General features: G+C 30.7%; 2 protein-coding genes across 3 annotated transcripts; both read right to left on the bottom strand.

The window, feature by feature from the left end:
• Positions 1-449: 449 nt before the first annotated feature.
• LOC123886606 (auxin-responsive protein SAUR32-like) lies at positions 450-800 on the bottom strand. Its single transcript, XM_045935910.1, has one exon. The coding sequence runs from the start codon at positions 798-800 to the stop codon at positions 450-452; it is 351 nt and encodes a 116-aa protein (XP_045791866.1).
• A 4,570-nt stretch (positions 801-5,370) lies between these two features.
• On the bottom strand, positions 5,371-9,644 carry LOC123883761. Of its 2 annotated transcripts, none has more exons than XM_045932652.1 (9): positions 9,415-9,644; positions 7,964-8,061; positions 7,774-7,860; positions 7,520-7,676; positions 6,861-7,346; positions 6,448-6,590; positions 6,165-6,327; positions 5,917-6,007; positions 5,371-5,424 (listed from the first exon to the last, which is right to left on the bottom strand). In XM_045932652.1, the coding sequence occupies exons 1-7, from the start codon at positions 9,562-9,564 to the stop codon at positions 6,183-6,185; spliced, it is 1,266 nt and encodes a 421-aa protein (XP_045788608.1). In that variant the 5' UTR covers positions 9,565-9,644; the 3' UTR covers positions 5,371-5,424; positions 5,917-6,007; positions 6,165-6,182. The 2 variants fall into 2 exon arrangements, with proteins under 2 accessions (XP_045788608.1, XP_045788609.1); XM_045932653.1 differs by lacking the exon at positions 5,371-5,424 and adding an exon at positions 5,771-5,822.
• Positions 9,645-10,786: the final 1,142 nt, after the last annotated feature.

Genomic DNA, 10,786 nt, shown 5'->3' with positions numbered 1-10,786 from the left:
TTGGTCGAAAAGCAAATATAATTGTCTCTGTGAGTTTAGTTCAGTTGATAGGAACATCACATTATAAATCAGTTGATAGGGAATTCTAGTCATTAGACTACTTGACAAAAAAGAAATACAACCTTTTTGCATGATTAATTCTGTAGTAATGTCTCTTTGCCATTCCTTCTGAGAGTTTGAGTATTCTTAGACTCAAGATTCAAGATATTTATAATAATGTTTTTGCCGTATTAAAAAAAATTATTGACATCACAATATGATTCTCTTTTAAAAAATTTCCATTGATATCAAATAATTATACCCAAAAATAATCTAAAAATCAAGATCCAACATTTTTGTTACTAAATCATATCAACATCATTGGAGAAAACTAAGAAAAAAACACATAAAAGTGTCATGTTATATACATAATAATATGCTCAATTAATCTAGTAATAATAATATGCTCATCAAACTTTAAAACACCAAGCATGGTGACGGTGATGATGAGATTTCTCCATATCAATCAGTCGTTGAACCTCGTGAAACTTGTCGATTTTGCAAGGAATGGTGAAGAGTCCATTCTGCTTGAATTCATATTCTTCTTCTTCTTCAGTTGTTTTCAACAATTGTATGAATAATGGATGGTTGACGTAAAATAGTGGGATCACCAACCTTTGTTGCTCTTCGTTTTGACCAACCAACACAGCCAAATACCCTTTTGGAAGAATGTTCTTATTCTTTTCATTGTGGTGATGAAAATTGAGTACCCGAGGAATGTGAAAACTCAAATGGTGGTGATGATTACCACTAATCCCCATAACTTAGACCAAAAAAGCAATATTAACCTAAAGAAAAATAATAACAAGTGTAGTATAATAACAAAAGAGGAAAGGGCAAGGATCAGAAGATTATATAGTGAGAGAGATTTAATAGAGTTAAGCTAAGAAAAGTCGGTGAAAAGATATTGGGATATTGCTCATGATAAATACTTAATTAGAAAACAAAATATATCCGTAAATATTGGAATATAGAGTTAATCTTGTTTTTCTAAACACATTTTATCTTAATCTTAATCAATCAATAGTATAGCCAATTGGTATCAAGTAAAACTTAAAAATAAAAAATTTATTTTTCAACGAACTATATCTCTCTCAAATTTTTAAATAGATTTTCTTCTTTCAATTTAACATATATCTCTTTCGACAAACTATTCATCTAACAAATAAAAAATCTCAACAAACTAATTAAATTTTATCATAACTTATTTCAATAAATTTATTTTTCTTTGATATTTTTCGAATTTTCAATATATTATATTCATTATTTTTTTATGTTGCATAAATATCTCAACAAACTAAAAGTAGAATGCCATTTTCTTTCTTTCTTTTTGAACCAAACAAACTTAATGCATGTAAAAGTTTGCACAAGATAACGTAACAAAAATAATATCATTAATAATTGAAAGAAACTCTGAATTGCCTCTCCGCTTGCTTTTTTTTTTTAAATCATTTTTTGTTTTTGTTATATCTTATATCTTTAAACCTAATTTTTAAAGTTGTTTAATTTATTATTATTTTATACTCTCACCGTCTCAAAATATAAGAATTATTGCAGTTTGACTACTGCATGTATGTCAAAACACAATTTTGATCATTAATATCTTTTGTAACAACCTCATTTCCCGACCAATTATTATTAAAAAAAAATGATTGTTTTCAAAAGAGAGTGTCACTTACTAAAAACTAAAACATGATTCCTATTTACTTAAAAGCTCACAGCCGAAATGAAATAAATTGTCTGAAATATAAACTCCGATTAAACTGAAAACTCATAATAATTGTCTGAATTATTTTTAAAGAGGGACTAAAGTACTGTTTGAAATAAAATAAAAATAAAAAAGAAATACATCAAAGTTCCCAATTAAAGTATGACAAATGTTAAATAGTGCCCCAGGGGCACTTGTTAAGGATTCAAATTTAGAAAGTTTTACTTGGAAATAGTGTAGTCAATACAACAAAAGTCTATATTTTAATGTTTTCCATGCACAACTTTTATTTTATTTCTTTTTTTGGTTCCTTAACTAGTGCTCCGGGGACACTAGTTAGTAAGACCCTTAAAGTATTTATGAAATAAAAGAAGCTGAAAATAAAACTAGATGAATTTCCCCATGTTACTAGTATCAAAAGAGGCGTCTACATGCCAACCTCAAGTACGAGTAAAGCATTCCACCACAAATTCTAAGATTCACCCTATACCTGAAAATCTATGGTTGCACATCGTAGGGTCAAGCCAACAAATAAAACGTAACAGGGTAAGCACTAATATTCATTAAGTGAGATGAATGCAAGCAAAGTAACTAAATAAATAATTACGTAACGATCGGTAAATGCTAGTTAAAAGAATCACATAAAACAGGATAACAAGTACAAATAGCAAAGTAACTAAACTTCAAAATCAAATCAAATCACAAATATACTTTATGACACAAAATTCCCAAAACTTCCTAATACACATGTGGTACCAAGGTCGGAGGTCAGAATTATATTCCTGAAAACACTCCTCTGTACGACAACAAATTTGAAAGCCGAGTAAAACACATCGGACTTCCACTGCACGACAACAAAGGACTTAACACATAGATGAATGCATTACACCAAAGACAAATTCTCAAATTATCAAACAAAGTCAACACGACAACAACAAATCAACATGACAACAATTCTCAAATCAAAATTCTCAAGCTCATAATTCTCAAATCTAAAGTTTCAAAAACCAAAAGGTTATAACTTATAAGCCTCTCCACTACCCAAAAGGACATAAGCTAGTTACTAATTCATTCACTTACTGATTCATAGAAAAGTGACCTAGGAATTCTCATATTCTCCTCTCTTTTATTCCCAGTTGTGAAAGTGTGAAAATCCAATGCCATTAACGATCAATGGCAACTGCTGAGAATTCTCGGTTAGTGAATTCAATGCCATTTATATGACATTTGACTTTGATGTCATTGCTGCCAAGTTGCAGTATATTCACAGCTTATTATTGTTCTTGTTTGTTTTACTTTTGTTTTGACAAACACTAAATACAATCTCTTTGATGTGCAACTAAGGGTACAAGATAAAACTAAATACAATCTCTTTGACAAACACTAACAATTAGACCATTATTATTTTATCAAAATACCAACTTTCCTAATGAACAAGTCACTCAAAAACCCTCACCAATCCTAACACTCAGGTTGTTAATTGCTCAAATTAATTCTTCGAAACTAAAGTAATGACCAGAAGCTAACCAACGTCGAAACCGCGTCCGAAAACCCTAGTGAACTACCCCAAACCACTGCTGGGCAGAACAGCAGCAAGCTGTGTTGACAATCTCCTAAAAACTCCGTTAAGGCTTGATTCTTAAGTTCCAAACAACCCAAAACAGTCCCAAATTAATCCAATATTAATTTCCTATGATTACTATTCAATTAGGTATTAATTTTGTGATTGAAGATCACCTAATTCATGGTTTTAATCACTGATTAGAAGTTCTGATTTTCTTTCCACTTTTCAATCCAAAATATACACACTCAAAACATAAATGCATAAACCAATATTTCAAAGCAAAGTTGCAGGATGTAAAATCACAAATTATAACAGATCAAGACAAAACGAAATTGCACTCCGAAGTACAAAATCACCAATCAGAATCACAAACCAGAATTCAAAAGGAAGGAATTAAAGAAAGCATAAATCTATTCTAATTCACCCAATTACTAAACATAAGTCCAGAAATTCAAAGAATGGCTTATGCTAATTCAAAAGGGTAGAATGAAAATAGAATCACCACATAGTAACAAAATTAAAAGTTACGGGACATAAATCAAAATAAAAGAAACATAGAAACATAAGAACTTAATCTAATCCAGCCAATTACGAAGGAATATTCCCTTAGAAACATATCATTGATGTGAGGTACGAATTAATGCATGTGCAGGTGGAAACATGGAAGACAAGAGAAGAAACAGTGAGAGTAGTGATGCATGAATATAAGGGCTTTGTCTAACATGCACCACTTAACTGCATGTTGCACAAGTGTTCGATATTTTTATAACGAATATGAATTTTATAAAATTCACCGTTGGATGGAAAGTTTATATTGTTTAGATCATCCATAAATTTTTTAAATTTTTTTGAAAAATAATTTGATATGTTATTGAGACCTATCAAGATTAACGGTATTGAATAAAAATCCATAAATCGTTAATTTTGACGGGTCTCAATAACATATCAAATAATTTTTAATTTTTTTTAAAAAAATTATGGATGATCTATACGATATAAATTTCCTATCCAACGGTAAATTTTGTAAAATTTATATTAGTTATAGTGTTTTCGGTGACTTGTGCATGGTGCACAACCTAAGTTACCTGTGAACCATAGACTTTGGCTGAATATAAGAAGAAAGATGAACAACTTTGCAGCAAGAAAAGTGGTTGCTTTTCATGGATAAGGAAGAAAAAAGAGTAAAGAAAGAGAAAGCCAAAGAAGGGATAATAGCATATTTCTCATTAATTGTAATGTTTGTTAAATATAAGAGGCTAAAAATTGAAAAAATAAAATAATAAAATAAAATAATATAGGCTTCTGAGAGAGAGGGTAATCTCTTTCTTCTTATACTCTCTTCAGAAATTTTGAAGTGCATTAATTATTATTTGAAAAAGAAAAGTTTAGAACAATTGCAATTTGCAAGTGAGTAGAATATATTGTGTATATATTTGTGCTAGATTTTATTATAAATAATTTATCAAAAAAAAATATATTATAAGTTCATTTCTGCAAAATTCATTAAGTAAACAAACTACTATGTAAAATGTTCCATGTATTAACTTTGAAAAGATAAAAGATCAAAGTAAATTATGTAAAAGATCAAGGACTAAAGTTATATCTTCACCAAAATAGAATCATCATGCAAGAGACATACCTACATCATCTGGGATGATAAAGTTACTAACTACATTCACCGCTAAGGTAATTGGGATCCTTCATTACATTTTACAAGCCTTAAATATCCCTAGCAAGCTGGCATGTAATTGGCAACCAATCTCTAAAACAATTATACTGAAACAAGCATTGGAAACCAATCTCTCCTAGACGAAATGTACTTATTAACCTCGTCTTTCTGCTCAGCTTCATAAACAAACCATTTTTCATTAACTTCAAGTTCAACGACACCTTCATCATGGATTGTCACATCTGAATGATGATATGAATTAGTAAACATGCTGGAGCCTGAATCTCAATAGTATCATTCACAAAAGTTAAGCTAATTCGTTTTAGGAATTACCTCGTAACAAGAAAGCATATTCATCATTACAGCTCCTTAATTGCCAGAATGCCTTATCACTGTTGTCGAAGTACTCAGGCTCAATTCTCACTGCATCACAACATTGGTTCCCTACAATGTTAAAAGAAAATAAAGGTCAACCATTGCAATAGCAGAACATTGAATTCTTACAAAACAAAGAGTAACCATATCACCTATTTCCTATATTTCCCTAATTAGGTATTTAGGTATTGTTTTCAAGTACATACAACCACCTAAATACTACTATCATATTGAAGACATTTATGCATGAAATTGATTTAAAGTCAGAGCATATGAAAAACTCATAAACATCACAACATACGTTTAGGAATTGTGCCTTTTGCCTCAAGCAACTCAGAATGAGCTTTAGCTGCTTCACTTTTAATTTTTGAAACAAGAGCATCACATTCTGAAATTGAGAGGCTAGCCCCATTTGATATAACAGCTTTTGCCATCTCATCCTGCAACTGTTGCTTAAGACTTCTTTCATGTAGATAACATGTACACAATATGAACAACATGCATCAGTTTGCAATTGCACCATTTCAGAAACAAAAAAGAAAGCACCTTGTGACATCTTACCTTTTCCTTAGCTTCAGCAACCTTAGATTTTGCTGCTTTCTTTTCTTCAGCAATTTTTGCATTTTGATCATCAATATAACTCCTTAGATTCCTGAGCATATAAAAGCAATTAGCCAACCACTTTAAACAAGATAAAGACTATTTATTATTGAGAACACAAGCGAAGAAAAAAAAAACAAAGATAAGCAAACAATGAAGTAACAGGAAAATTCTAAGAATAATTTCCTGTTTAAACTTGAAATACTTACATTGTGCCTAGAGCTTCATCACAGATAAAATTTAGAATGATAAGCTTTTTTATCAAGCCAATCCAACGGAAATTCTTTTAGTCCAAGATCAGATTCAGTAATTAAGTCCTTCAAAAGTGTCAACCATGAATCTTTTCCATCGCTAGCAGTTAAGGATGAAGAACTACACCAAAGTGATCAAAAATAGCAAAAGCTTATTATAAGCATACTATACAAAATAAATACTCTCGCCCTTAAAAAAAGTGAAATAAATAAAAAAGTCAAATGGGATAAACAGACTCACTCAGTTTCTGACTCAGATACTATCAAAGTCAACAGCTTGATTTGGAACTCAACCACTGAATTATTTTGTCCACGTCGCAAACTTTGCTTACGTATCAATGCTCTTAAAATAGCTCCAGCTTCTCCTTTCTTCACATCAAGAGCCTAATTATACATGGGAACAAATGTGAGAAAACTTGATAAAGCAACTTTGAACGGATGTAAAAACATTATGTCTAGAAAATTTAATTCAATTTAAAGGAATGAGTAAATAATGACATATTGCAAAGTAAATCTAAGGGTTGATGTTTAGATTGCATGATATTAATAAAATGGTAAGTAGTTCTGATAGGTCTGTTATTGGTAAGTAGTTGATATTAATGTTTAGATTGCATGAACAACAAACTGTATTCTAATATTCATAATAACGCATACCTTTCCAAACACTCTGCAGAATTCTAAAAACTGCAACACATTCCCAACATCTTCTGGTGCAAACTCAATGTCTAATATATTTATCATCACTATGCCAATGGGCAAAGGAACCTCTTCCTTAATTTTTTGTGCATGCAAAACTATTGGATTTGTTTGAGACTTGGCACTAGCATTGTCACCACCACCCATCACAACAGGGCCATCGATTTGACCACGAATCATGCCATGATTCTCTTCTACTTTTGGTTCCATTTCAGCATTTGCATTTCTTTTTCTTTTCACTTTGCAATCTGAAACACCATTACAAAGTTTAGGCTTTTTCAATTTGTTGTTTTGGCAAGCATCATCCACACTGTTGCCATTAGATATTTCCTTTAACTGTCCCCGCTTCATTTTCTTGGTTTTCTCATTTTCCACCTTTAAAACTTTTTTTCCACTTAATGAGTTTTCCTCCCCAGGTTCCTCTGATAGATGCACAACAAGCTCCTGTAGTATATATCAAATATGAAAATCAACCATAAAAACTACGAAAATCAACACATTTTTGCTTCTGTCATATAATTTGAATTGCATACATGAAGAGGAAACTTATTAACCATCAAACAAATTAACTTATGTGTCAACTACAGAAAAAACGGAAAGAAAATCAATCGACAAACCTTTTCCAAAGTAGCTTCCTTAATAGGCAAGACAGCAGAATTGTTCAATTCCAAACCTTCAGAAGTCTTCTTGCTAAGCATTTCTGACACGGAGTTAAAACCAGAGGCCTTTGCTGTATGAACTACTATACCAGTAGGTTGTTGACCTCTTTTTTTCCTACAAGGTCACTCTTCTTTCAGAACAAACACAAAAAATGGTACAGAATGAAAATCACAACACCAAATTCAAAACACATTTTCAAATCACAACTTACATGCATAAACTACAGTTGCAGATGCCTTTGCACTTTGGACAATTCCAATCATTCAATAGATCTACCTCTTCAGCCTTTTCCCCATATCTAAATTCGACACACAAAAATAAAAATCACACCATAAATTAATCTACCTTCGTATCCTTGACAAAATAGAATAATTCTGAAAATACAAAATGGTGAACCAGACCTATTCAAGAGGCATTTATGGCAGAACCTAATGAGACAAGGCTTCCCATTTCTTGGATTCTTACAACCAGCAGAAAAATCTCTTGTTTTTTGCCGGCACTTCAATGTGGAAAACAAAGCAAACAAACATGTTAGCATCAAATGAACTTTATTAAAACTGGAAATTAAAGACATATACAGTTTCTAGCTAGTCAAATTAAACCTCAAAACATTATCATCCTGCAGTTACAACAACCCATCAACCAAGTTCTCATTTTTCATATAATTCCCAATGTTCCATAATAATTCCTATACCTATGGTCAAATTATGCTCTCTCCAAAAATCAACATATCTCAGAATAACAAACAAACACATAACAAAACATCAAAAAACAAGAAATCCACACAAAGAATAAACCTTCAAACATCGTCACCCTACAACCCATCAAAGAAATGATTTGATTCTTCACATTAAATTTGGGTTTAAAAAAAGGTATGCAATCGTATATGGGTCGTTAGCTAACAAAATACTCAATGCAAACTAATTCCGACAGCCTTTTATAATGACAACACAATAAATCAAACACCAATTTTAGCCCAATAATTAAACTCCATAATCAGATTCATAGAAAAACAGAAGATCAATCTTTTCAGTAATAAAATTCACAAAAAACAATTCATGTCCCACTTCTTGAGGGTGCCATGCCAAGTAGAAGCGACATCAAGCGCACGGTTGTTGAAATTTTTTGTTTCCTTCCTACACTCACTCACAAGTCACACACACACACATCTTTGTTTGCTTGTAATCTTACTTCCTAACTTCAACATATTATCTACTACCACATTAAACAGTGACAGCTCATTGGAAATCGCAACACAAACACATTACACCGGTAATAATTCGAGAAAATGGAATAATTAAATGTAACTAAATCCAAAGAATATTGTTCAATACATTATCTACAATTACCAGATTACACAATTACAACTAATTAGAAATTACAATCTAAACCTATCAAGCACCAACACAAAACAATGACAGTTCATTAGAAATTACTGCATAATCATTAATCGGAACAAACTAGATTTCCTACTGTTTCTGCAGGACACTGTAAAAGTTCTGGACCATTCAATTTTAAATTATGTTTAAAACTGAGTTTAAAATCTACGCAATCTGATCTCAAATCAACGAACTCAATCTGCTATAGTGTAAAACTGCATTAAAATCCAAATACCGAACATTAGACTATCGCATCATCGACCCGTGCAATAATCTGGTAAAATGGAATATTGAGGTTTTGGTGCTACATAGATCTGAACTAAAAAAAATGATTAATTGAATATAAAATATATTAAGTTAAGTAAACAAATAAATATACAAAATATGTACAATCAGAAACCCTAGGAGCAGAATCAAGCAGAATAGGGAAATTATGAACTACTAGTACTATCATAGAAGGTTAGAAAACGAACCTGATGACAAGATTTACCATTTTCAGAATCATAGATTCTGTTTCCAATAACACTAATTCCACGTGAGTTGTTACGACTAACTTGGTTTCCAGTGGCATCAACAACATTGCTCTGATTGAGCTGTAGTGAAGAAGATGAATCGAGTTCCATTGTTGATGCAACACAAACAAAGAAGATTGAAAAAGAAAAAAGAGAGAGAATTTGACTTTGGATTGGAAATGAAGAGAGAGAATATAAACCCTCCTTTTACGGTGTTGGCGGGAAGATGAACGTTTGAGAATTTGATTTTCAGATTTCGGCTTAAATTTCGAATTTGCTAATTTGGAACGCTTTTTTTTTAAGTAAATTCTAATATGAATCACTTCATCAAGTGGTCTATGGTGGATCAGTCACGAATAACATTATAACGAATACGAATTTTATAAAATCTACCGTTGGATTGAAAGTTTATATCATATAGATCATCCGAAAAATTTAGAAAAATTGAAAATCATTTGATATGTTATTAAGACATATCAAGATTAACGGTTTATTAAATAACGTAAATCTTGATGGGTCTCAATAACATATCAAATTATTTTCAAAAAATTTTAAAAAATTTATGGATGATCTATACGATATAAACTTTCAATCCAAGAGTGAATTTCGTAAAATTCATATTCGGTAGAGACTTGTCCACGGTGGACTATTTGTGAAGGCGGTTCACCGTAGCATTAGCCCTTTTTTATGAGCTTTTTTGAAATTTAGAAATAAAATGTTGTCTTTTAGAAGAAAAAAAAATGAGTTACAACTTACAAGCTCTGTTTGGATTAGTTTATTTTTTTTTAGTTTATGCAAAACAGCTTATAAAAACCAAATATTTTATGTTAATTTATAAGTTTTTACTAACAAAAAATGTATTTTTATAAACTATTTTTTCATAAACAACCTTAATAAACTTAGAAAAATACATAAAAACTTATTTATTTATACCGTATATAAAGACAAAATATTTTTTTGTGTAGCCTTTTTAAAAAAACCCAAAAATACCCTTAACAGTTTTTTATTTTATTTTTTATTCGCACTTTTCTTTAATAACTTACAAAACAAACTACTCTTTTTAACTTCCAAAATCAACTACACACTAGCATTTTTATTCATTTGTTCCATTCTTTTAGTTTACACATCTTCTCTATATTTATTCAACAAAATTCATAAAAAGATATATATAAAAAATCTATAATATAATCTTTTACACAACTTAACATAATAAAAAAATTGGACCACACAGACAGGCACAGAGGCCACTAGTTTACATAAGTTCAAAAAAAAATTAATTCTAATAGACCCATAGTATGAAGTTTTCATAGTTGTTACCAATGATTAATCTACA

The sequence above is a fragment of the Trifolium pratense genome, linkage group LG5 (assembly GCF_020283565.1).
Source record: "Trifolium pratense cultivar HEN17-A07 linkage group LG5, ARS_RC_1.1, whole genome shotgun sequence".
Lineage (NCBI taxonomy): Eukaryota > Viridiplantae > Streptophyta > Magnoliopsida > Fabales > Fabaceae > Trifolium > Trifolium pratense.
Note: the sequence above shows the minus strand (reverse complement) of the source record. Positions and strands in the feature narration are given on the sequence as shown.

What these genes read in the sequence shown, in the direction of transcription:
- LOC123883761 (XM_045932652.1), bottom strand. Translation starts at nt 9,564, where the DNA reads ATGGAACTCGATTCATCTTCTTCACTACAGCTCAATCAGAGCAATGTT. An exon ending in CATAAATGCCTCTTGAATAG is followed by an intron (nt 7,861 to 7,963) that starts GTCTGGTTCACC and finishes TGTCGAATTTAG; the next exon opens with ATATGGGGAAAAGGCTGAAG. An exon ending in AGGAAGCTACTTTGGAAAAG is followed by an intron (nt 7,347 to 7,519) that starts GTTTGTCGATTG and finishes TATATACTACAG; the next exon opens with GAGCTTGTTGTGCATCTATC.
- LOC123886606 (XM_045935910.1), bottom strand. Translation starts at nt 800, where the DNA reads ATGGGGATTAGTGGTAATCATCACCACCATTTGAGTTTTCACATTCCT.